Source organism: Brachyhypopomus gauderio, chromosome 8 (genome assembly GCF_052324685.1).
Source record: "Brachyhypopomus gauderio isolate BG-103 chromosome 8, BGAUD_0.2, whole genome shotgun sequence".
NCBI lineage: Eukaryota > Metazoa > Chordata > Actinopteri > Gymnotiformes > Hypopomidae > Brachyhypopomus > Brachyhypopomus gauderio.
Window position 1 is genome coordinate 16,730,223 of NC_135218.1, and position 25,090 is coordinate 16,755,312.

Sequence of the window (25,090 nt, forward strand, 5' to 3'; positions counted from 1 at the left end):
TCACACACTAGGTTGACATTGTGTTTAGTACCATAGAGTAGTTGAAGTTGAAGTACTAGTTCTACTAATCTGGTCGCATTGCACAGGAGACTCCAGTTTCAGGCAGGTGCACTGACTTATGGCCCCATTCATTTTATTTCATACAACAATCTCACATACAAGTAACAAGATGGAAAACGGTAAGACGAAACAAATCAGTGGACTTGGAGTCAAATCTGATGTTCTATTATATTTCTTATGATCAGACACCAGAGATGTCTTTGTATGTCATATGATTACAGTACAGCAGAAATCCAGCAACCCAGTTTGATGTATCCATTAGTAGTGCACATTAACATGGTGTGGTGTTTTCCTGGATGGAACAGGTCCACTTTTAGAGGGACCACTGCACCAGGCCTGGACATTACGGCTGTCATCAGCCCTGGGAATTCACAATCTAGAGCAGATGCTCAAAGATCAAATAAACCACACGTCACTGGGAAATCTGGACAGGCTGTCACTGATGATTTTCTGGTTTAGTCAGCACACAGAGGCAGGGGGCAGGATTGCTGATGGGCATAGAAAAAGACATAGAAAAATATGCCTGAAGTGTGCAGACTCCCTAGAAAAATATGCCTGAAGTGTGCAGACTCCCTTTAACTCCCTAGATATACTACGATGTCAGTTTACACAGGAAAAGGGGAATGTCAGAAATCATATATACTTATTTTGTAGTTATATTTTGATTATTTTAACTAGGATTATTTGGAACAAATTAACTATTTAAAAATAGCCCTATGGTAACTATAGTAAATATAGTAAGTACAGCTAAAAGGGCTGTAAAAGGGTACTACAGGTGAAGTTCTCACGGAGTGCAGAGTGGAATGACGCACCTTGTAAATTTTGTGGAGTGAGCAGCCTCCTCCACCTGGAGCCTCCGCAGGTGTAGACCACGGCCCGAATGAACTCGCGACCACAGAGCTTCACCGCCCTGACCTCCGCCTGCGCCTCCCACACACCGCAGGCAGCCACCAGCAGCACGTAAGACCACAGAAGCAGCGGAGACCTTGGGGCTCGCATACTGGATCGCTGACTTTCCCGTGTGGCTGAGCGCACGTTCGCTTGACTCGGTCCCTTTAGCACCGTCTTCAGGGCTGGAAGCCGATGACCAAAGTTCAACACAGCATGCGTTCCTTATATAGAGAGATTCTCCATCCTTATGGACCCATCTGCCTCATTCACTTCCACTTTAAACCCCACCCTCAGCACAGTGATCCTTACAGCCAAGCAGATTTACATTGTCAGTTATCGATAATGACAGGATGCGTGTGTGTGTGTGTGTTTTAAAGGACATTCTTGACAGGTAGTTAAGTGCTTTACTGCCTCAATATGGAATCAAATGACATCCTTTTGGGACAGGGCCATATCTCCTGACTGTTCCAGGTTAATGGTCCGATTGCAGTGATATTCACTATAATGCAATGCTAATCAAGTCATAGCTCGACCAGCACAGCTCTCCCCCAAAACAGACAGACGATATTTGCTGATTTGGCCGACAAATTATGCTCCCTAAATCCATTTGGTCCACAAATAAAGAGTGCAAATAACCAGCATCACCATATAACCTGCTGTGAAAGATCACAGCATCTCTCTTGGGGTGGTTAATATGTCCCCAAACTAAGAATGTGTCAAACCTCACTGCCAGTGCTTAAAAAAAGAAATATAATACCTAAAGTACATGCATGATTCAAACCGTTTGGACATGTTTAAAAAATCATAATGCTTTTCAGACATTTACTTTACTACTGTTAATGCACAGCTAGTGTCCTTCAACAGCGCAAGTCCACAGAGAGGTGAATATTTAAGGTCTGTGAGTACACACTGTACCCACATGTTTCATTTAATGGAAACACCTTGTACGAGTACAGGGTAATAGCCCATCTGTTACCATGTGCAATTGTTCTTAAATATCCACTTCTCTTCATCATAGGATATCTGTTGGCTAGATACTTCTGACCTCTTTCAACACTGCAGTCTTTCAGTTTGAAAATGTCAAGGTGATCATTGTACCTAATATTCTTATACCAGAGCCATACCCACTACCATGCCAGTATCAACATCATGGAGAGGAAGCCACACCCACTATCACAGCAGTATTACCACCATTGCGGGAGAGTCACGCCAATACCATGCCAATATCACCGCTGTAGTGAGCGAGCCACACCCACCACCATTCCAAACAAGGTCAGTTTCATTGCTGTGGTTGTTGCCACAACCACTACCATCCCACTAACAGGCCAAAAACTGGCCAATGATGAACCAGTGGCCAGTGAGTAGTGTGGTTGACAAATTGTACATGGCCCTATATGGCATACAGTATGTAATTGTATATGTATGAAATGCACCTATAAGAATAGGTGTTTGGTGAGCACAGGTGTTTGGCAGGTGTTTTAGTAAACTGGACAGTGAGCATGTATAACAAAGGTACATCTGAGCTCCATTTCTTCCAATCACTGACATTCTTGTAAAACTCTTAACTGTATTTGCTCACCGCTGCCCTGACTAGACCCTGCAGCACTAAACTGTTTGTTTTGCACTGGAGGCGCCAGATTATGGATCTCTCAAACAGGTCATGGATTACAACTCTTCCCATAATGACAGCCATTTGCTAAGGTCTGATGAGGTGTTGATGACACTGGGTGGGTTGTAATCTATCACAGGGTCTCATAGAGTTCGCATTAACTCTCTGCACAGCTGTCAGCCTCTTCAAACTCCCGAGAGATCTTTCATCTGTTACATTTGGAAGCTGTTTTGACAGTTTGACATTTGTCCAAATGTTTTCTACTCTTTCTTTCTATGTTGGCGCAAGACTGTGGACTTGCATTTTCTCCATTTGATTCATGCTAAACTTGTGAATATTGAAATCTTGAACTGTATAATAAACTAGTTGTTAGAAAGTTGTATAAAATGTATAAAATAAGGAAGATAGGAAAGATTGAAGATCAATCAAAAACAAGTGTTTCTAGTTGTTCAAAAAATGGGACATGAAAACTTCAGGAAGGGTAAGTGGCTGTTTAAAATGTACAGGCCTGGTGGTTCAGACATACTGTCAGCTGTGACCTACTGTCAGTGAGGACAGTTTTTGGCAGGTGTAACTGTTTGGAAAATACGTTTATTTCCCTTTTATGAGAAAGCTGAATGCCCTTCTAGACATGACCAGTCTGCTGTAAATCTCATTGTTATTCTGAGCTGGAGTCACTGAGTCTGACGAATAATGGAGATTAGTGTCACAGTGATGATGGAGTGGAGCAGGTCCATCCTAGCGGCCAGCAGGTCCACGGGACACGACCCCGCCCTCCTCAGAGCTGACTGGCCAATGAGGACCTGATAATGTTGTGCAGTGTATCCACCTGTCGTGAAAGGAAAGGACATGTATGAGCACCGGTGAACCTCGTGACAGTTGTGGGGATGCGTGTGGTGCTTCACCTCTCTGCCTTCTCCCACTCTGAGATTCTTCAGCTTGTAGACGCTGACCTGGCCCCCACTGTCGCCAACCAGGACACAGTCTGTGTTGGCGGCAAACAGAAGAGAGGTGGGCTTCACCCCTGGACGGGCCACGCTCACAATGGTTGGATCCAGACTGTGAAGGAAAGAGCGACAGGAGTGAAGAGGAGCCCGGGGGAGATGAAGCTGGAGAGAAAGGTCCAGGTTCTTACATGCTGGCTCCCAGGTCCCAGATCTCCAGCCTGCCCTCATTGACTGCACCAAACACGGTGGCCCACCTGGGTGACCACATTATGTCATGCACGGCCTTGTGGGTTGAGGTGAAGCCCAGAACAGGTGTGAAGATATCCTGCTTCCAAAGCTGAACGGTCCAGTCAGCGGAGCAGCTCAGAAACACATCTGGACACAAGGGTGACCATGTGATCTTATACACGGGACCCTATGCAGATGAAAAGAAATGTGTTTTCCTAATCAATAAGAGGCTTTTAAAAGGTTGCTGCAACAAGTTGGTATATCATGGTAAAGGGTTTTTTTTGATAATTTGACAAATACAGACATAGAGACCTGGAAACAGAAACAAATTCCTGAAGACAGACATCATGTGGACATGATGCAATGCTAGGATGTCCTGACCTCTCACAGGTGTACCTCTGCGTACAGTGTGAACCTACTCTGTGTGCCGTGTAGGTCTCGAGGAATTGCTCATTGTTTGAGCAGGAGCACTTGTGAATCAGACCCTCTTCTGTCCCAACCAAATAGATATTTGAATCCTGATACACAGAAATATATGACAACAATACAAACACAAGCAGAGGCTCCATGACTAAATAGTAAGATGGTGTTAAGAGTGTGATCCAGTGCAGAGATGCTAACATTCTGGTGAAAATGGAAGCACAGGCCAGGTGCGTGGCGGGAGATCAGAGCATCACTCTTCCTCTCCTTCTCTCCCAGGTGCTTCCTCACGCCGCTTGTCCTCTTCAGCTTCATCAGATCTACATCGCACACATCCAGATGAAACCAAACCATTTTATTTGTTAAGGAATGACAAGAACCAAAACTGGGTTTTGCCCAGTCGCACATGTGACTCAGGAAGCCCTAGCAGCCCGGCGGAGCCGTTGTCACGTAAACGTTCACGTTTCACGGGGAGCCTGCTGATTCAGTGCCTCATCCTATGGCCCCTGGAAGACTATTCTGGAGAAGCTTCCATGCATGTTTATAATGTACTGTTTACGCTTACTGTTTACATTTACTGTTTACGTTTGCCGCTTACCGATGCTGTGGAGGCCTTTACGAAGAAACCACTTGCTGATCCTCCCATCGGCAGACACGGAGATTAGCATCTCGCTTTTGTCCTGAGCTGCAGGACCGTGCTCGCTGTTCACCCAGCTCAGCTGCCACACGGGACCCGTGTGTTTGTGAGCACAATCACTGTAAGAGACGGAGGGCCAGGGTCAGCCCTGTATCATTAAGGCATTCTTTAAAAGACTGGTCTGTTTACGTTCCTAGACTAACAAGGAACCATAATGGTCAGTATTTTTAAACTGGTATACCCCATGATATGTTAGTGTTTACTGTGTGACACTGTGAACACTCTCTCGTGTCTTCAGCCTCTGGAAGCATTAGAGGTCATGGGAAACAGTGGATACAAGAATGTCATTGGTTGGAAATGTTTCATCATGTTGATTAAAACTCATGTTAGTCATGTGACATTTACATCTGTGTAGAAGTGTAGGAAACACTCTGTGACATGTTTATCCACTGTCTCTGGAAACCTCTTACACTTCACTCATTTTGTTAGTTTGTGGTCTTCCCATCATAAATCCATAAATCTATTTTAGTGCTAAGTAGCACACTAAACCATACGTTCTTATGTTAACCGTTTGTTTCTCATATCAAGGCATTTCTCCATTTCATATGAGAATCGTGAGTGGCCAAAATCTTTTTAGCAAATTACATTGATTTTATCACGATCTGATCACGCCAAGTGAGAGGTAAAAATAATACATCTATGCTTATAGCGCCACCTGCTGTCAATGACTGGTGTTTCCTCTGTGCTCTGCACATTGTAGATGGCAATACTGCCGTCATGCATGCCCACTGCCAACTGACTAGGACTGCAAGATGAAAAATCTAGTGCAGTCACACCACTCTCGCAGTAGAAGACCTTCTCAGGCCACTGCAACACACACACACATACACAGTTAATTTGTTAATGTACCAGCTGTGAAGAAATTGATTTAATACACTGGTGTACATCTTTAACTCTATTTATGACTGATGAAGATTAATGAGTGTGAATCATACAGTAGGGTTCTTCAAAGACCAGCAGCAGACTAGCCCAGATTTCTGATCTTTGAAGTCAAACTGGCCGTATCCCACAGCCAGAAGGTCCTACAGCAGAACACAGGAGGAGTTACACTGCAACTTCACATTTTAGGAGGGAAAGCACTGGGGAGAAATTGACTATTATGTAGCTCATAATAATAATGAGAAGACATGGATGTAGGTATAGCTGGATAGCTGGGGTGTAGGGTGTAGTTACTGGATTCTTCTTGTTCCAGGCCATGGTGCTGACATTGTGGCCCATGGTAAGCTCACAGTTGAAGGCCCAGAGGCGCTCCAGGGCTGGGTTGAGAGAGACGTCGTCCTGGCCTTCTCCCTCATCTCCTCCACCAGCCGTCTGCGTTCTGTCTGGGTCTGCACAGACAACACCACAAGCTCAGGTTAAGACAATTCAATAACAGAGAGTGCAGCTGTGACGCACACTAAACAAAGATCAAAGACACTAGTCTTTGGGGACCCTAAAGATAAACAAAGATTACATTGTAATTGATGGTAAATAAATAATTTGTTTGAAAAATACTGAATATTCTTTTATTAAGTCACACTTCAGCGTGTATAGTTAAAAAAAAGAATCAAGTCATGCTTTACCTGGCAATATTGGCAGCTGTCTGTATGCAGCGAGTTTGGGCTGGTAGATATTCTCCAGAACAGTCCTCTCCATTACCAGCAGATCCTGCAGGAACTTCTCGGAGTGCAGGACTTCATCTGGGTCAGATTCACTCTCTACCTGAACCACAAAGGCCTCCATGTCTATTCGGGAGCTGGAAGTACTAGCTGTTTTCAGAGGGTGGATGAAAATGAGAATTTATCTGTGTATTGGAAATAATCTCCAGCAGTTAAATTAATCAGGTTCAGCACTGAATCAGTGAATATCTGTAACAACAATAACAAAACAAAACAAAAAAAGATCTCCAGTAATGACCTGTGCTGGAGCCACTGGTTCCAGACATGGTTCTGTCAAGAGCTCTAGATGAATGGATGTGATGAAGGGTGGAGGTGTCCAGGATGGTGGAGCTCACTCCATCTGCAGCGTTATCTGCCCCATCTGTCCCTACGCCACTCACAAATGAGTCATACAAGTCCCAGTTGGTGGCCATGGTAGCTGCAGGAGGTTTTCAGTGTAATGATAATTGTCAGTGGAAAGTTTACTGATGATCACCACAAAACCTAAACTTCACATGAGCTTCTTAAGAAAAGTTTTAATTGCACACAAATGACACAAACAGTGTAGGAAATATATAAGCAAAACATTCTTACTACATTAAATTAATGTGATATATCTGGTATAAAATGGAAACATACAGTTAGTTGCAGTTAAAGGACTTTAAAAAAATTCAGTTCATTAAGTTACTTGCCTTTCTCCACCATAGAGATGCTATCGCTCTGGACCTCTTTAGCTTTGGGCGCCCCGTTAAACGTCTGCATGGAGCGCTCCATGTATCTATCATTGCCATGCCTGTTTTTGCAAAGCTCCTGATAGGCCATGTTCCTCTCCCTGCAGGCGAGGTAGCAAATGACAGACAAATGAGACATGACAATGAAGGCGTTCCTGTGAAAAGCAGATGGTAGATGGGGTATTTCTATAAAAATCCCAAGTAGGACAGCCGAGTGGTTCCACAGCGATAGCAAGACTTCTTGCAAAGCAACTAATGCAATATCATCATACATAAAACTGTTCATCATAGTACTGAACATTTATTCTACATTTTTAATCTCTACTTGTACAGAGAAATACAGTGAATGATGATGTCAGGTCTTACTTGACCATTTCAGCCTCCTCGGAGTCCACAGACACAGACACTGCAGGCATGTCCAGCAGCCAGACGGTCTCTGTCTCCGTGAGGTAACAATCCACCATGCAGTCTAACATGTGCTCCTTTATCTGCTCCTTTATCTCCTCTCGCCGCACCTGGACATCTTCGTGAAACAAATGCATGACCCAAGAAGGTTTCAAATACAGAGCCAGTAGATTCAAATGCATTTACAGTGACTATATGGCATAAGCTTTACTATGTTTAGGGGACGTTCTCCTATGTCCTGACTCTCAGACTAAAGTAAGAGATTAAATTTGTCTGAGTTTTGTAAGTTTATTTTTGGATATTTATAGGGAGATAAAGGGGCAAACCTGACAGACTAAGGGATATGTCCCTTTTTGTAGATGGATCTTCAATTTCATCATTCATGGATTCCATTGTAGACTGACTCGATCTGGATACTGAGCTGCTCCCAAATACAGACCTGCAATGAAAAAATAATGCTGACTTTCACTGGAACTGCTTTTCATAAGCATACCCAACAATGGCAAAAATGATCTGAGCTCGTGTGCAGAATAATGCCTAGCAGGTTGATTTTTTGTTAAGTGCTTACAAAAAATAATGTAAAATACCTTGTAAATGGTGGTGTAAAGCTTGCATTGGTGGTTTGGTATGCCGTGGACAGGAAGTCAGAGAGGGTACTCCCAGAAGACTCATGGGTTGTGAAGATTTTACTTTGTTTGGTTTGCAAAGCTCCAGGTTCGGGCTGGTACAGAGGCTGAGGTGTGACATCCTTTCCTGATTGATCGAAGACCTTAAGTAGAAAACAGAACCCTGTGAGCCTGGTTAACGGTGGCTGCACAAGTACCATGTACAGTGTAGTCTGGGTTCATGGGTTCACTACCTGCACCGTTTGTTTGTGGGTTTGAACAGAACCTCTGTCAATAACTTTACCATCCCCTGAGAAAGTGAAGCTCGTTCGGCGTATAGAGGCGTTCACACTCCTCGTATTTGTTACACTTTGGTTTACGCGAAGCAGTCCAGATGTCGACTGATTCGGCGTCCTTGACCTGATGTAAGGGAGAACATTTGACCTGCACACCACATTCACTACCTAACCTTCAAAAAAAGGTTATTTAAAGGTGTTTAAGTTAGCTAGTCAGCTACAATGCAAAGAACTAAAACGATGTAATGTTATTCTATCGTTAAAATAACTTACGTCGTCACTTTTAAAGTAGGCTTTATTTGCTTGGATGTTTTTATCGACATTTTTCACACTACTGAAGATGAAACTGCTGTAATTATTTCGGCCACACGTCCAAACCGCCCGAAAGAACGTTGGTTGCTGTAACTATGGTAACAGGTTCTCCTCCGGACCTGCAGGAGGCGACATTCACCCCCATAGCGCCGCACACAGTCAAACGTGCTCAGAAGAAATGTGTCCCTAGCTTGTGCAGCTTTGCATATTTCTTTTTTACCTAGCTGTGAATTATTTTCAGAGGTTTAAGACTGCCTGCACGGAGAGTAGCCTGAGCAGATAAAACCGAAGTTGTTTTTATAGCTAGTAAGAGGACACGTTGTGGACTTACTTCCTTTACTTTCCCTTTCTAGCACGCTAGCTTAGCTATCTCCAGCTTAGCTGGCTGTCATATGTACGTGTGGAATATCACTGACTCTTATCATCTCGCTTACTGAACTGTATTAGTATCATAAGGGTAACAAAACTTTTTTCCGTAATGAAAATTTCTTATATGTATATAAATGTACTTTACATATGTTAACTTGTTGGTTACTGCTCTTATGACAGAGTTGTGTGGAAGGTGAGTGAGCTGTTGAATATTAAACTGGCTGTGCTCTCCCTCCCTCTCTCCTTTTAAGAGTTTTCCGGGGCAGAGCTGCCCAAAATGGAGGGTCTGATGCATCTCCATATCCACAAACTCCACGCCATACTGCCCAGATCACTGAGCAAAGCGTGTAGAAGGAGCCATCACTGTGTGTCCCAGCCCGCCCCCTCATCTCCCCCCCGTCCTGTCACTCCAGTGCCACTGGTGTCGCGCATCTTCCAGCCCTCGAATCTCCGTGAAGGTCAGGAGGTCGGGGACCTGACGTGCCGCAGCCAGAGGCTGATGCTGCAGGCGGGCCTGCTCCAGCTGTCCAGCCCCGGTTGCTTCCACTACCTGCCCTCCGCCCTGCGCTCCATGGAGAAACTGGTGAGGCTCATCGACCAGGAGATGCAGGGCATCGGCGGGCAGAAGGTGGACATGCCGGCGCTGTGTGGGGCTGAGCTGTGGAGACGCAGCGGCCGCTGGACGCTGATGGGCAAGGAGATGTTCCGGCTGCGTGACCGTCACAATGCCGAGTACTGCCTGGGGCCCACGCACGAAGAGGCCGTCACAGAGCTGCTCGCCCTGCAGAGCACACTGTCCTACAGGCAGCTGCCTCTGCTCCTCTATCAGGTATTCAGAACGCCTCCCCGCTAGGGTTGCAGCGGTAACCGGTTTCACGGTATACCACGGTATTAAAATGCACGGTTATCATACCGTGTGCGTTTGCTTATTACCGGTAAAAAGCAAGCCAGCGGAGAAACTGACCCGCGCATGCGCAACTCCGCTCCGGTTCAGCTACTCAGCACACAGCAGTGAGAATGGCAGAAAGTGCATCAGACTTAACACATTAACACAAAAAGCTAAACTAAAATCAGTGGCGAAAATGACGTAATCGCGGTGGCTCCGCAGGTGCGCGAGGGTCTCGCGCGCTGTCGATTCGCGAGGTCGTGCACCTCTCGAATTTTGTAACTTTGCGCGCGCTGCGCCTCAGCGCAATGAACAGTCATGTTTGCAGGATTCATACACGTTTAAAAGGTGGAATTAAAACACTTGTACGTCACTTTAAAGGTCCGTTTCAATATTTCCCAGCACCTTAAACTTAATTAAGTTAAATATTTATACATATACTCGAAATAATTCGCTTTTTCATCACATTATTTAATGGTTGTTTATTTCCAAAACGCAATCTTAACGTCTTCACGTTCTCTCATGTTTCGTCCTGGAATTACAAGAGGCTCGTATTTGTTAACGTAAGACAAAAGAACTGTGCGGAGTCGCGTGCTACGGTCACTAGTGAAAGTATAAACCTAGCTTTTTATGGTCCTTGCTTTCACTGGATGTGAAAGACGCTATTAATTTACATGCGTTCAAATTCTAACGTACCTGTTTTTGATATGTTAAAACCAGACTCGGTGTGAAAGCCTTAAAATATAAATCTCTATTGTGAGGGTCATGTCAGAAATAAATCCTCTCTTTCTGCAGTATCTGGTTATATTCTAACTTGGCAGTACAACGGACGTTTACAACAGTTGTTGATCAGACACTGACCCAGGCTGAGTTTATCAGATATTAAATAATTTAAACTTAAATAATTGTACTGAAATCCATGATTTAGGTTTCTCTAATTTTGCAGTATTTATATAAACATGTGTACAGCTTATTTTTTTAAAGGACACATTTTGTATACAATAGTTCCAGGTTTCTACAATAAATAGTTAATTGAACAAAAATAACTTGTTGTAATTTCTTTAAGGGTCAGTGTATCTTTTAATAATATACAAACTAACTGTGATACCGTGATAACCGTGATACCGCGGTATTTTCTGAGACGGTTATCATACCGTGAAAATCTCATACCGTTGCAACCCTACTCCCCGCTCAGTTCATATGAAATAGTTTTGAAGAAACGGTTTCTCGCTTCATTCTCCGACGTGTGATCTGCAGGTCACCCGAAAGTTTCGCGATGAGCAGAAGCCGAAGTTCGGGCTGCTACGAGGCCGGGAGTTCTACATGAAGGACATGTACTCGTTTGATGTTAGCGAGGAGGCGGCCCTTCACACCTATCGGTCTGTGTGCGGTGCGTATGGGCGTCTGCTCCATAGACTGGGCCTGAGGTGGATGCAGGTGCAGGCCGACACGGGCACCATCGGTGGATCGCTCTCGCACGAGTTTCACCTGCCAGCCGAGGTTGGAGAAGACCGTTTGCTCATGTGTGGGAACTGTGGTTTCTCTGCCAATGTGGAAACTGTGGAAGCCGGGAGAACCGACTGCCCCCGGTGTCTCACAGAACCCCTGACTGAGTCCAAAGGCATTGAGGTGGGACACACCTTCTACCTCGGCACAAAGTATTCGCAGGTATTCAATGCCACATTTACCAACGCTGAGAACAAGCCCACGCTGACACAGATGGGCTGCTTCGGCCTCGGGGTCACACGCATCCTCGCCGCCTCCGTTGAAGTGCTCTCCTCTGAGGACTCCGTCCGGTGGCCTGGACTCCTCGCTCCTTACCAAGTTTGTATCCTACCCCCTAAAAAAGGCAGCAAAGCCAGTGAGGGGATCCCCGTGGCCGAGGAGCTGGCCCAGCACCTAGGGAACCACTTACCTCATCTGAAAGGGGAGGTGGTCCTGGATGACAGGACCCAGTTGACCATTGGCAAGCGGTTGAAGGACGCTGTCCGGCTGGGCTACCCCTATGTGGTGGTGGTGGGACAGAAGGTCATGGAGGAGGAGCCCGTGTTTGAGGTGGTGTGTCAGCAACGTGGGGAGGCCGTGTTCCTAAGCCGAGACGGCCTGCTGGACCTTTTGAGTGGAGTGGAGACAATTTAGCGTAACCGAATTGGCGTCTTCTGTATAATGAACTGCAGTTATATGTGTACTGGTCAAAACTACCATGGATAGTTTGTGAACATAATTATTTGTCTGTCATGTATTGATTTATGTTATCTGTACCCATCTTTCAAATAGACTTCTTTTAATAATAATCTCTTTGGTTTATTATTGTTGTTTTCTGTTTGAGGAATTAAAATTATGCAAGTTATGGAAGTTCTTTACTCTATAAACATGTTAAATAAAAATGTACATTAAATAATACTATTTAATAACACCCAATGTATCCATCATACACCCATCATAATCGGCTCCCGGCCAGATGGTGGCAGTAAGCAGCTGCGGCGCGTTCGTGTGACGCTACAGTCCGGAAGTATAACGTGCACGTGTGTTTACCAAACGTATTCCGTTATGCCACTTTAGGCGGTTAGCTATCTACCTAAGGAGTTATAATACAACAAACAGCGGTTGCTGTATAAAAAGTAAAACAATGGCATCACTGGCTCCAGGAGAGGATAGCGACGATGGCATGGACGAATTTATGGAGAAATTTAAGACGCATAAATACAAAAATGCATTTAACGAAAGCAACTGGGAAGAGGTAAGAACAGCCAGGTCTGTTGTTTCTTAAAGATGGATCTAGTTAGTCCTCCCGTTAAAGTGCGGTTCTCTTTTGTTACAGGAATTTGATAAGGTGCCCATGTTCATGAAGACAGCTCCCGAGGACATAGACCCAATGAAGCACCCCGACCTTGCCTGTCTACAGTCCATTATACACGACGATGAAAGGCCTCCGGAGGGTATCACTAGTGTACCTGCTGTTGATGGATGATTCAGTTAAGAGCACTGCGGTCACTTGTTTAGTACTGCGTCGTACTAATGCCACCTGTATTCCCACAGAGCAAGCCAAGAGTCTAAAGGATGAGGGCAATGATTACTTTAAGGAAAAGAACTACAAGAAAGCAATCGTGTCCTACACAGCAGGGCTGAAAATGAACTGCCCTGACTCGGACCTCAATGTCATTCTTCTTACTAATCGAGCCGCTGCCCATTTCCATCTAGGTATTAATTTCACCCATCCAATTTAAACACTTAAAGATCCGATCTAACCCAGTTTAAACACTTAACATTTCTTTGGATAAGTCATGTGAGGCATTAAATTTAAGCACTCAAAACGCATCATAATCTTGGTGTCCAAATAAAAGTCAGATCTAGGCTTAATTTGTAACATACATAATGATACATGGTACAACTGGCAGTCAAATGCTTTTATGACTGCTCAGCCACAATGTTAATAAAATTGAGTGTCAAACACTGTAATAAGTGCACAAGTAGATCCAGTGTAGCTTGTGTATTGTACTTGTTAGATGAATTTGTTATAGTTTGGATGTTTCCTCTTTTGGTAGGAAATATGCGCTCTGCTTTGAATGATGCCACCTGTGCAAGGAAAGTGAAACCTGCCCATTTAAAAGCCATCATCAGGGGTAAATGACTCCATATTATGCTGTTTTGGATTGTGAAAAAGTGCATTAACATGAAATACACTACCCATTTTAGGAATGATTACAGATTTGTGCAAGATATGTCAGTCACCAGTCTGTAAGCTGCATGTGTGTTTGTGTGTGTGTGTGTGTGTGTGTGAAGGGGCCCAGTGTTGTATGGAGATGCGTAATTATGAAGATGCGTTACAGTGGTGTGATGAGGGCCTGAAGGTTCTGCCCACTGACAAGAAACTGCTGGAGCTCCGAACCACAGCAGACAAACAGAGGGTAGACACAGCTAAGACCAGCACATAGAACCATAAACCAGATCACAGCACACAAACAGAAGACTAAGACCAGCATACATAACCTTAATCCAGATCATAGCTGCATATACAAATTAGCACTCACCATTCATATTACCAGCTTTGCTTTATTCTGTGATAAATGATTTATCAAATTAATGTGTGTCACACACAAACCACTTTGAGTTTTATTAATATATCTTCATTTTACACAATGTTTTCATACTGGAACTCTTGTTCAGTAAGATGCCTATTCATGTGTTGTCCGTGTGCTTTAGAGGGCAGCAGAGAGAGATGCAAGAAAATCTAAAGCTAAAGAGAAGAAGAATCAGAATGAGAGGGAAGCCTTACTAGCTGCTATTAAGGTAAGAGTAAAGCGAGCTATTACATTATTCAATATGTATTCCAAATGTTCAAACTGCTCCACGTGTTATTTGCCCCAGGACCGAGGTGTTCGGCTCCTGCAGCAACCACCTCAGCGTCGGGGATCCGAAAGTGAGGAGGATGGGGATGATGATGGATCCACAACCGCCATGGCAGAGCTGCGTCTGGACGGGCTCAGCTCCCAGGAGGCCACAGGAGCGCAAGTGTACCTGGATGAGCAGGGCGCCCTCCACTGGCCAGTACTGTTCCTGTACCCTGAGCATAGCCAGACTGACTTGATCTCAGCGTTCTGTGAAAACTCGACGTGTGTACCTGAACACAGCATGGTCGGATTTGGTGCGTCTGATGTGTGTGGAGGTTATAATATGAAATATTGCAATATTTCTATTTCCTGCTGTTCAGCTTCATAGATCATTTGGCAGTCATGTTTGGAGAAGAATTGCCTCCCTGGGACACAGAAAGAAAATATCACCCACAACATCTTCAGGTGAGTCTAGAGATCTTGCTAAGCCTAAAAATGTTTCCAGTGTGAACATGCAGGGCACATCAACTTTCCAATACTTCAAGACTTATTTCCTTTACATTCTTGACTCATCTACACGGTCATCTTTGGCGTATCGTTATAGGTGTTCTTTGAAGACCAGGAGACAGAGCATCTTTATGAAGTGGATGTGGGAACATCACTCCTGAAGGTCCTTCAACTCCCATGGTATTCACACTGAAGTCTTTCTCCCTTACACGCTCACAGATTGGATAGCTGTGTTTAATGCAGTATAGCAAGTGCTTGTCTTATTGCTGTGTTTTCTTCTTTTAGTTGCTCTGTGAAGGCAGGAACACCCAGCTTCATTGTGATGGTAAAAGGGTCTCCATTTTGTAAGCAGTTTTTATCCAGCAAGAAAGTTCATAGACCAAAGTGAAGCACTGAAGAAGTGAGTGTACTAACCATCGTCTCAGCTCCAGTCATAATGGAGTTTGCTACGTGTAGATCTGCTTTTGAAGCCACTGTGTTGAAACAGTGTGGTGGAAACACCTTCACAGCAGCACTGGGTAAAATGGCCCTTCCTAAGAGACTTTGACAAGGCATCAGACAAGGCATGTTTACAGGAAGACACCATGACCGTTTACTGGAGTTCAAACACCATATTTTATTCACAGTAGTTCTGTGGGAGCTTCCAGGTTGCAAAGCTGTGTCGTTTTATAAAACACAAAATCGGTTCACCTGACTCGAATCATAACACTGACATGGATCAAATAATAAACAGTTTTCAAATAAAGTCCTTTCACAAGATATTGATGCTTTGCTCCACATTTTGTATCCTGTGGTAACAGAGACTGCTATGACAGTGGGCTGGCTCTGTGGTCCAGTGATGAGGGTCCTATGACCTGCAGAACCTGGTATCTGACCTGTGCTCTTCACAGGAGGGATTGTCAGAATACTGTCTGAAAGAGGTTAAGTTTCTAATTCTAATTCTGTTTAGCCCCAAAGTACATGCTGTTTTACCTGGGTTTATTACCTGGGTTTATTTCTGCTCTAGTCCAGAATCCTGTTTCAAATGACAGTACAACACGGTTCCATTCAGTTATGACACCAAACTTGAAGTCACGTAAATCAAACCGTTCACTTTTGGTTTATTAAAACGAGAGAAATGCAGATTTTATCCAGGAATGTGGGCCGCACGTGGTACGCTCTGGAGTTCCACTGTCTTTTCTAAATATACATCAGTGATGATATACATCCGCCCCATTACACATGCTGAATATCTGTCTTCCTCCCTGGTTATTTGCACAAACATCCAGGGACTTTATTCAAGAGTGTGCACGTATTGTAATGCACACACTGAGTTATTACATATAGTTTTTGTTGTTCATAATTGCATAACTGGAGGAAAGTAAAGATATCAGTGTTTGTAATGTCAGGAATTCTTTTTGATAATAGAACTTCAGTTGGCCTCTGTATTGCAACACTATTAGTAACAATTGTTTTGTACTGTACATTGTACATCACTCTCAAAGATGATGAAAATCAGTATCCTTGGGTACAGTCACTCTTATCCAACACAGTTCATTTCTCCTTACACTTCTCCTTAGCTTATCTGCATTACAACCACACAGTTGAAGGAAGCAGTATGTGGCTTCCAGCTCCTCCACGTCTCCTCACACAGAGAGAGACCTGCCCAGCGCAAGGTGTTTCCCTGGAGGCTGCAGGGTCTGCAGGAGCCTCCTCACCATCCCCAGCCTGCCCTTCTTCACCAGCTCCCTGGACAGCTCGGCCACCTCCTCGGTACGCTCCCGGCACAGCCTCCTTATCTCCGCCTGGACGGCGCCGGCGCCCAGCCTCTCCTCCGCCTGCCCCACGCACTCCTCCAGCTGCTCCACGGAGCGGCCCGTGTCGGCCGAGCTCCTCAGGCAGCTGTCCAGCAGGGCCCGGAGAAGCAAGGGCAGGGCCGCCGTCTCCTGGCTCCCGGGACGCTCCAGCTGCAGGGCCCGTCTGAAGCAGTCGATGGCGTTCTGCTCCTCCCCTTTGAGCTGCAGGCAGCGGCCACGCAGGAGCTGGAGCTCCGGGAGGGCGGGGCCTAACGGGCACTGCAGGGCATGGGCCAGGCTGACCAGAGCCTGGTTGACCGCCATCTCATCCACCATGAGGCTCTCCTGCAGAGCGTCTACACCCATGTAGTAAAAAACCTGATGAGGAAGGTAGAAAACTATGAGGCAGCGTATGATGTAACCAGATGTAGAACATCTACACACGTCTGTCTTGCCTTGTTCTTCTCAAAAACTGCCGTGCTCTTAAACATGGAGGCAGGCTAGTGTCTGTGGAATTGTGGGAAAAGGAATTGTGTGAATCAGCATTCGTGCCTCACCTGACCCATCTCCAGGTGTGTCCTTAGACAAGGCCGAACACTCAGAACTTGCTCGAGGTCAGCACGGGCCTCTCTCAGGTCTTGCCGGTCTGGACTCCCATCCAAGCCTTGCTTTGCCCTGTCCAAGGCCTTCACATAACCTGTGACCTTAAGCTGGGAGGGTTTGTACAACATCAGTCTCCATATGAAAGACTAGCACATTTATTACATACTTGAAATTTACAGAATAAAACATAATGGCAAATTAGGCAAATAAAAGTTACTGGTCCAGTATAATCTTTTTTGCCTTGTACTCAAGAACACTGGATTTTATAATAAACCATTGAGGTGCAGTATGACAGATTTAATTAATCGACTGTATATTAGATGAATATACATGTACTATACATCAGTATAATAATGGGAGTGATGGTTAATTAATCAGTTAAGAAAACTCCACATTTTGGCCCTGTAAACTTCAGTGTTATTTTAGTTCAATTTATTTAATTGCAAGTTGAAACATCTCTCGTTTTCAGGCTCTTGGTTGGATCTAAAGTGCCATCAGCAGTATGCTCATTGAGATCTGGTCCTGCTGCTAGTTCTACATGCTCATGATCATTGAGATCTGGTTAATTAATCTGATTAATTATAGTCCTCTGAAATGGGGAGGAAAAAAGGATAATCTGATACATATAAAGACGCTCTGGATAAAGTTGCTCACCCATATCTCTTGGACTGGCAGGGGTGTGAGGTTTAGACTTACTTTAGCCCAGGGTATGAGGTTTAGACTTACTTTAGCTCAGGATGTGAGGATTAGATTTACTTTAGCCTGGGGTTTGAGGATTAGACTTACTTTAGCCCGGATGCAGTAGGCTTGCCAGTTAAGTTCTGGATCAGGCAGGGTGGTCAGGGCCATATTGCATATACCCGTAGCCATCTCATGTTTCCCCGACCGAAAAAATACATTGGCCAGCTGATTCAGTGTAAAGGCGTCATCGGTGGCAAGTTTAATGCCCTGTAAAAACAACCAGGGACACACAGTTTGAATTGCTTAAAGTCAACAGCAGCTCCTTTTTTCCATGCACAAGCCATTTTGGATGTTAACATGAAAGAGGGAAAGTACTCTAAGACACTTGAGGACATGTTTGTCCAAGGCAAACCCTGTTTGGATGGAATTTATGGTTAAGGAATAACTGGTGGGGAGCTAAAGGCACTATTAGCCTCTTAACACATCTCATAGTTATATCCTGGCTTCTAGTAGAGTTTTAAACAGTTAATACAGACATTTGTATTGATGTACGATGACTGCAACTAAATGAAGGAAGTTGCATTGGAAAACATTGTGTATTTACATCACAATTGCACATTGTTTTATGTAATGACAGGGAGTATATACTCCATCAAAAGTACAATAAAGTCTAGACACAAACGTTGAACCAGCTATTTAGCAAGAGTTCATACACCGTGCAGCATTATCATCTGATATGTAAATGAGTATACAGTACCGATCCATAACATGACAGCGGGTCAGAGCCAGAAAGGCCACAGTCGTGAACTGACATCGGTACAGTAGGGAATTCCTCTGTCCTCTCCAGCATGAGGCCAATATAACACCAAGAAAGAGCTAGCAACACAGGCAGGTTTGTCAGCACAGTGACAGGCTTTTGGGATCATTTATAAGCCCTGAAAGAGGGCAGAGATAGAGCCGATGCAATATTGACATTTAAAACCGGACACACGAGCACTAGTTTAACTGTGTGTTAGTCTCCTGTATTTAATCGTAATTAAACCAGACTATTCAATAACATTCCATAAAATATAACCACAAGATATCAATGTACATATAAACTGTATAAGATCAACTGTAAAACTACATAGATCAAAGTAAACGCTAGTTCATTAATGTGATGTCCCACAGTGACCCAGAGTGCTACCTTTGAGGTGTGTCCTGTCAGAATTCAGAGTCTCTGTTAGCAATTTGAGAGCTTGGTTGAAGTAGGTGAGTCTGGCAGTGTCCATATCCATAGAATCGTTGACAATGTCAGTTAGTCTATAAAAGCAAATAGATTTTGTGATTAAGTATTTATTTATTGTTTGGAAGGTGCTTAAACAGCTGCTTGCAGAAGTTTTGTCTTATATAAACAAAGTAGCCAAAGTACAATTTAACCAAAGTCAAAGTATAGTGAACTCTTGGTTACACATTCACATTATGAATGGGAATTATACAACCTTATATAAATTGTTGCCATTTTGAAATACCAGCTCAACTTTTCTTCTGTAGGTACCTACAATAATTAGCAACAGAAAATGTACAGTATTTAGCATTAGTGTTTTACTCCAGAGATTCAAAATGGCTTATTCTTTTATCAGAATGAGAAAGTCTCACCAGGTCACCGCCAAGACAGAGTGCACGTTTATAGAGTGTCAGTGCTGCGATCAGTCTCTCCTGGAGCTCCTCGTCTTGCTCGATCTCCACATCATGGGGATAGGCGAAAGCCTGCTCCGCCAGGCACTGAGCGGTCCTGAGCCTGCAGTCCGCCTGGCCCTCATCCGTCTCTGGATTGACGAGCGAGGCCACCCGCTCCAGACACTCCCCTTGCTCCCGTTCGCGGCCGAGCCGCTCGTACACGTGGGCCAGGTCGGCCCAGGCGTTGAGGTTCCAGGGCGCCTCCTGGCAGACGCCGCGGAAGGCCTCTTCGGCCGCCTCCAGCTCGTCCAGGTGGTAGGCCAGGAAGCCCAGCATGTTGCGTACGGCGTACTGCAGCCCCCCGGCCTCGGCCTCCAGCTCGGCCCGCAAGCTTTCCCGCTTAAGCTGGGTGTCACGGCGGCGGAGAGTGACCGGCCCGTCCACTTCACCGTTCAGATGGAGCGGCAGGTGAAAGTGGCCAGGGATGTATGTCAATCCTTCAATGAGAGACTCAATGTCCTCCTCTTTGCTGGTGTCCTCCATGGTCGTCAGTCTCTCTCTCGTACAGACACGCACACTGTCACTAGGACAGGGACAGAAATGTTGTCGTGTTTTAAGCAGGACAGGTAATACAGGTTTGAGGTGGAGGAGGAAAAGTAGGCAGGGAAGGAATGAAGAATGATTGAAGAATGACGTGGCTTGACAAGTGCTTTCTTGTTTACTGTGCAGGTCACTGCTAGCTGGTTATTGATTGGAGGATTTGGAAATGGTTTGGGGCAGTTGGGTGTGTCTGGCGAAAAGGTGTGGGAACCGTTTGCTCACATTTGATGACACACAGTCAGTGGGTTTTTTTAATTAGGGTTCACACACGTTTAGTCTTCTGTTAAGAATAGATTTAGAAGACATACATTGGGCAGTGCACTCACCTACACCGTATGTTTTTTAAATGTTGTTTTTCACTCATGCTGCTCCAATCCTCATACCTGCCCCACCCCCACACCTGGCACAGGAAGGTAAAGATGAACAGGGGTCCAAACCCCAGCAGGCTACACCCGTGTTTCTCTGACTAGGAAGAAACCCTCTGAGCAGGACCCAAATATTGATAAGGGGGAACAAGGGAGGGTAGTAAAGAAGGAGGAAAAAAAACTGAGGGTAACCTCAACTAAGCTGGGTGAACAGGCATTCACACCTGGGACACGACACATGGCACAAACAACTGTGCTACCACTGTGCTACAAGAGAATAAGAGCAATGCTGGGGAGAAAACTGAAAGCTCAAACATGAGGAGTGTGCTCTGCAGAAAGCACATGGCTCACCCAACTAAACAGGATGTGTCATCTAGCCCCGCCCCCACCTGTTAAGTCTGTTTTGTTTATATATCCAGCCCTGATGGAGTCCAACCTCAACTGGAAAACATTCTGACTTAGTGCTGGCCATCCAAACCAAGCTCCTGCTCCATTTTTACAGGGACTGGATAGCCCATAGCAGTTCCCTATATACCCAGAGTGTCCATCAGAGGGATTCCTGGGAGACGGAGTCGAATGCCTTCTCCAAGTTCACAATGCACATATGGACTGGTTGAGCAAACTTCCATGCACCCTCTAGAACCCTCACAGAAATTTGTTGAAAATATGAATTTTCATGAATGAATAGTTGACATTTTTAAATATTTCATTAATTGATTTATATTGAATTAAGGTCCTTACATTTTAAAAGAACATCTGTCCTGATTAAAAGTGTGCATGTGTCATTTACTGCAATTGCACAACATTTATGTAACTATGCACCCATGTGCCAGAAAATTCTGCTCAGATCCGAGTCAAAACTGAAAATGCTTGTCAATTCAGCTATACAGACGTACACAACAGAAGACAATGTTCCTCTAGCACAGGGGTGCCCACAAGTTTTCAGCTTGCGAGTTACTTAAGATGACCAAGTCAGAAAGATCTACCTATTACTTTTTTAGTGGCGTGTGTCAATCGTTGACGGGGGGGTCAAACCCTAGACGTCAGATTGGCTACCATGTATGTCAATATACAACCGTCAGTGCAGATGTATGATAGCCTGTCATTCATCCACTACTTTTTAATGTCATGCAATCTACCTACACTTCCTTCTCGATCCATGTAATTGGCACCCCCACTCTAGCACCATGGTTCAGCACAGAAGGTAAGTGCGGATTTTATATTTATTGTTGGTATCTGGGGTAAATATATACATATGCATGATAATGTAAATCACAGTAATACGAGATTAAAACAATCTTAACAGTCTCATTAATGTAGAACAAAATAGGTCATGGTGACTGTTGGAGGTGTTTAAAGACGGCTGTCATTTTCTGAAAATTAGCTTCTTTCTCAGGGTGAAAGAGGAAATTGGAGTTGCCTTTGCATCATACAACATTCGAGTCTTTTTGTCCATCACCATTCCTTCGCTCCTACTGACCTCGTCATTTACTCTGGTCAGGACTGTAAGGATGTCATCACCCCTAGGAGAACATGAGTGACATGCATTATGAGTCTGAAACAAATGTACTCTGAAAACAGACAGAACATGGACAAACTCACCATTTACTTCCTTCTTTTAAATGTCTACAGAGTGACTGAATGAACCATGAGCCTTCTTCAGGAGATCGAAATGCTTTATAGCCGTCTACTGTGGACATGGCGAACAGGAAGTCAGAGTCTTTAGGGATGGAATAAGACTCTGTGTCAGAAGTGAGATCGTCATTTTCGAGCAGACATTTTTTCTGTGTTTTTGGTCCTCTGCATGCCTGGATAAAGAAAACCTTGGGCTTGCCAAGTAGAGAGGGACAATTTTCCCCATTAAATGGAGAGAAGATGTCCTCTGTAGGACACAGATACCCATCACATCCTAAAACACCTTCACTTATTCCATGACTAAGCACACAGCAGACCCAGCAGTGTCCATGATGTTGTTGCTTGCTGTATTCCAGCATGAGTTCCTTCATGCGCTGTGCGCTCAGGTCATTATGCATCTCTACTTTAAAATCCAAGATCCCAAACACTTCCTCTAGGGCAACTGAAAGAGAAAAAACAGATTTGGGCTATTGTGAGAAAGCAGATTATAGATCCATTAGTGTTTCTGGTCAATAACCCTGTTGCCCATATTGGACATCACCTGAAGTTCTGTACATGCAATATTTATCACTAATGCAAATATATTATGCCAATATTGATGCAAATGAGCATAGTCATTCCAGATTCATCGTATACACAACATGTAGGAAGATGCGCATCAATGTAAAATGGGTTTCAAAAATGAGAATATAGAAGTTCAGACCAGCATCCTTTCTGGAACCTGGTCGGTTGTTTCTAGGATTTGCAAAGTGTTCATTATTGATGATCACACACAAACCACGTGGTTCACTACTCATTGCGTATTCCTCCTATAGGGGGAAAAAAAACCATAGGCTACATCAACATGTTTGCAGTGTTGGACTATTTGTGTTGGGAGACCTGCTCTGGTCCTGGAGACCAGCACAGAAACAACCAACACGTAGCGACATACTCAATACAGAACAGACAACCCGTAATACGACACGGAAGCGCTAAACACGAACAGGACTGTAAGAAACCCAACGTACAACAAGCGACAATGAACAGCAACTTACAAGACCAAACTTAGGATATAAATAGACCATACTAACACATGAAACACATGAACGCTAACGAGGGAGCAGGTTACAAATCATGAGGCGGGACAGAAAGGCACATGGCTAACAAAACATGCATGATTGACAGGTGGAGGAGGGGCTAATCGTGACAGTAAACCAACAGGACAAACACAACGGGGAAACGAGACTCCAGAGTCTAGCAAAGAAACACAATAACTAACGAGTCTAACATGAATGAGGACAGGAAAACGGGACCAACATGGGGAATAAAGTTTAATAGCGAACACCCACGATACGACAGCAGAAGGAATATATACACAACCTGAACGAACGACTAGGGAGAACGTAAAAACGACTAGGTATTTAAACTGAAAACATGAACATATACGGGAGCAGGGACCTCAAAAGAGGGGATAACATACCATAAGGAGACCAGGGACAACTTACCAACAACGACCGACCAAACTTGGGATATAAATAGACCATAGGCTACTAAACGTGAAACACTTGAAACGCTAACGAGGGGGAGGTTTACAAATCACGAGACAACAAAACATGCATGATTGACAGGTGGAGGGGCTAATCGTGACAGTAGAGCATTATGTACATTCTTAAGATGAATGAATGCTCAATTTATATATTTTTATATCGCCCGATAAGAGTATCACATTATTGAACGCTGTTAACGCCAATAACGGCCCACCACACACACACGCACACACACGCACACAAACGTGTGTATATATATATCACACACGGGCAAGAATTGCACACAGCATACTCTCAACCAGTGGTCACAGCCCCCTGGGGGACTGAATCAGGTGTAGGAAAAGGAGAGAGGACAGACCCAGGACAGAGTACCATCCACCTGCAGACATTCAGGAAACACACTCCGAGAGAATTTATTTGGAGAAAAGCCACATTTAACTAATCTCCATGCATTTTAACTGTGGGAGGAACATTTTCCTTAGCAGCCCTGGGATACAGACATTGGGAGGTAATTCTATCAGCATTGGCTAAGATCATTTAAATGAGTTGACAGCCTCCTTCTTAGTTGTTTTAGGTCTCTGTGTATAATGTATTGTCTCTAACAAGGTCAGAATGTTGCAGAGTTTAACTTTATCTTGTAGGTGTCTGGTGCTGTGAGCTGAGGACATCTGATTTGAATAATATTTAAAAAACAGTCAAAATCTTCCAATGGGATATAACGACATTGTTATGGTGAGCCGGTCCCAGCGTGAAAGTCCCACTCCCCCACACCGTCACTCCTACTTCCTCACACACACACCCTCTGTCACTTCCACTCCCTCACACACACACGCCCTGTCATTTCCACTCCCTCAAACACACACCCTCCATCACTCCCACTCAATCACACACACACCCTCCGTCACTCCCACTCTTTCACACACACACCCTCCGTCACTCCCCACTCCCTCAAACACACACCCTCCGTCACTCACACTCACAATCGTGGACTCTCATCATAGGATCACTTCTGCGAGTGAGAGAGACACTCTGGTGCTGCTTCACTTTATTCAAAGCGCATTGCGCCTGTCACTCTGCTTCATATTAAGAGTTTGCGTGTCTTATTGTATCTGTCTTATCTATTTGGAGATTCTTAACACTGCATGTCAAGTAAGGTGGGCAATTACATTATAATTCCTGAACATGCATAAAAATATGAGTTCTTTGTATGTGTGTTGAACATTTTCTGTAGGTTATTGTACGGGGAGCATCACCTGTGCGACCTCCCCTGGAGAGTGTATCAGTTGTACACCAATACTGATCTACAATTAACTGG

General features: G+C 44.4%; 5 protein-coding genes across 9 annotated transcripts; 2 read left to right on the plus strand and 3 right to left on the minus strand.

Moving 5' to 3' along the window:
* Nucleotides 1-3,131: 3,131 nt before the first annotated feature.
* On the minus strand, nt 3,132-8,936 carry dnai4 (dynein axonemal intermediate chain 4). 2 transcript variants are annotated; one of them, XM_077014972.1, is made up of 17 exons: nt 8,800-8,936; nt 8,485-8,650; nt 8,213-8,394; nt 7,952-8,064; nt 7,587-7,743; nt 7,182-7,321; nt 6,749-6,928; nt 6,415-6,600; nt 6,026-6,180; nt 5,788-5,874; nt 5,508-5,659; nt 4,754-4,911; nt 4,357-4,475; nt 4,155-4,253; nt 3,696-3,922; nt 3,466-3,619; nt 3,132-3,389 (listed from the first exon to the last, which is right to left on the minus strand). In XM_077014972.1, the coding sequence occupies exons 1-17, from the start codon at nt 8,847-8,849 to the stop codon at nt 3,339-3,341; spliced, it is 2,376 nt and encodes a 791-aa protein (XP_076871087.1). In that variant the 5' UTR covers nt 8,850-8,936; the 3' UTR covers nt 3,132-3,338. The 2 variants fall into 2 exon arrangements, with proteins under 2 accessions (XP_076871087.1, XP_076871088.1); XM_077014973.1 differs by lacking the exons at nt 3,132-3,389; nt 3,466-3,619 and having other exon boundaries at nt 3,720-3,882.
* On the plus strand, nt 8,349-12,464 carry pars2 (prolyl-tRNA synthetase 2, mitochondrial). 3 transcript variants are annotated; one of them, XM_077014978.1, is made up of 3 exons: nt 8,349-8,655; nt 9,459-10,036; nt 11,351-12,464. In XM_077014978.1, the coding sequence occupies exons 2-3, from the start codon at nt 9,485-9,487 to the stop codon at nt 12,230-12,232; spliced, it is 1,434 nt and encodes a 477-aa protein (XP_076871093.1). In that variant the 5' UTR covers nt 8,349-8,655; nt 9,459-9,484; the 3' UTR covers nt 12,233-12,464. The 3 variants fall into 3 exon arrangements, with proteins under 3 accessions (XP_076871093.1, XP_076871092.1, XP_076871090.1); XM_077014977.1 differs by lacking the exon at nt 8,349-8,655 and adding an exon at nt 8,972-9,144; XM_077014975.1 differs by lacking the exon at nt 8,349-8,655 and adding an exon at nt 8,973-9,295 and having other exon boundaries at nt 11,351-12,463.
* Nucleotides 12,465-12,605: 141 nt separating this feature from the next.
* Nucleotides 12,606-15,692, plus strand: ttc4 (tetratricopeptide repeat domain 4). Its single transcript, XM_077014979.1, has 10 exons — nt 12,606-12,833; nt 12,915-13,032; nt 13,133-13,294; nt 13,639-13,716; nt 13,877-14,001; nt 14,297-14,383; nt 14,462-14,706; nt 14,805-14,889; nt 15,029-15,111; nt 15,217-15,692. The coding sequence occupies exons 1-10, from the start codon at nt 12,723-12,725 to the stop codon at nt 15,317-15,319; spliced, it is 1,197 nt and encodes a 398-aa protein (XP_076871094.1). The 5' UTR covers nt 12,606-12,722; the 3' UTR covers nt 15,320-15,692.
* Nucleotides 15,693-15,848: 156 nt separating this feature from the next.
* Nucleotides 15,849-20,521, minus strand: ttc22 (tetratricopeptide repeat domain 22). Its single transcript, XM_077014974.1, has 7 exons — nt 19,629-20,521; nt 19,472-19,527; nt 19,177-19,292; nt 18,748-18,866; nt 18,096-18,257; nt 17,264-17,416; nt 15,849-17,084 (listed from the first exon to the last, which is right to left on the minus strand). The coding sequence occupies exons 1-7, from the start codon at nt 20,190-20,192 to the stop codon at nt 16,557-16,559; spliced, it is 1,698 nt and encodes a 565-aa protein (XP_076871089.1). The 5' UTR covers nt 20,193-20,521; the 3' UTR covers nt 15,849-16,556.
* A 1,298-nt stretch (nt 20,522-21,819) lies between these two features.
* On the minus strand, nt 21,820-23,787 carry LOC143521729 (caspase-8-like). Of its 2 annotated transcripts, none has more exons than XM_077014980.1 (4): nt 23,734-23,787; nt 22,953-23,058; nt 22,217-22,691; nt 21,820-22,137 (listed from the first exon to the last, which is right to left on the minus strand). In XM_077014980.1, the coding sequence occupies exons 1-4, from the start codon at nt 23,770-23,772 to the stop codon at nt 21,981-21,983; spliced, it is 777 nt and encodes a 258-aa protein (XP_076871095.1). In that variant the 5' UTR covers nt 23,773-23,787; the 3' UTR covers nt 21,820-21,980. The 2 variants fall into 2 exon arrangements, with proteins under 2 accessions (XP_076871095.1, XP_076871096.1); XM_077014981.1 differs by lacking the exon at nt 23,734-23,787 and adding an exon at nt 23,320-23,631.
* Nucleotides 23,788-25,090: the final 1,303 nt, after the last annotated feature.

Bases quoted from the DNA above. Each gene is read 5' to 3' on its own strand.
- dnai4 (XM_077014972.1), bottom strand. From the start codon at position 8,849: ATGTCGATAAAAACATCCAAGCAAATAAAGCCTACTTTAAAAGTGACG. The intron at 7,744-7,951 runs GTTTGCCCCTTT...TGTTTCACGAAG, and splicing joins CATATCCCTTAGTCTGTCAG to ATGTCCAGGTGCGGCGAGAG. The intron at 3,620-3,695 runs GTAAGAACCTGG...TTTCCTTCACAG, and splicing joins TGGGACCTGGGAGCCAGCAT to TCTGGATCCAACCATTGTGA.
- pars2 (XM_077014978.1), top strand. From the start codon at position 9,485: ATGGAGGGTCTGATGCATCTCCATATCCACAAACTCCACGCCATACTG. The intron at 10,037-11,350 runs GTATTCAGAACG...TGTGATCTGCAG, and splicing joins TGCCTCTGCTCCTCTATCAG to GTCACCCGAAAGTTTCGCGA.
- ttc4 (XM_077014979.1), top strand. From the start codon at position 12,723: ATGGCATCACTGGCTCCAGGAGAGGATAGCGACGATGGCATGGACGAA. The intron at 12,834-12,914 runs GTAAGAACAGCC...CTTTTGTTACAG, and splicing joins ACGAAAGCAACTGGGAAGAG to GAATTTGATAAGGTGCCCAT. The intron at 14,002-14,296 runs GTAGACACAGCT...CGTGTGCTTTAG, and splicing joins CCACAGCAGACAAACAGAGG to AGGGCAGCAGAGAGAGATGC.
- ttc22 (XM_077014974.1), bottom strand. From the start codon at position 20,192: ATGGAGGACACCAGCAAAGAGGAGGACATTGAGTCTCTCATTGAAGGA. The intron at 19,528-19,628 runs GTGAGACTTTCT...TAATTATTGTAG, and splicing joins TCTGTCTTGGCGGTGACCTG to GTACCTACAGAAGAAAAGTT. The intron at 18,867-19,176 runs GTAGCACTCTGG...CTGTGTTGCTAG, and splicing joins TGACAGGACACACCTCAAAG to CTCTTTCTTGGTGTTATATT.
- LOC143521729 (XM_077014980.1), bottom strand. From the start codon at position 23,772: ATGGTCTATTTATATCCCAAGTTTGGTCGGTCGTTGTTG. The intron at 23,059-23,733 runs GTAAGTTGTCCC...TTCCCCCTATAG, and splicing joins AGTTTGGTCGGTCGTTGTTG to GAGGAATACGCAATGAGTAG. The intron at 22,138-22,216 runs GTGAGTTTGTCC...ATGTTCTCCTAG, and splicing joins TTAAAAGAAGGAAGTAAATG to GGGTGATGACATCCTTACAG.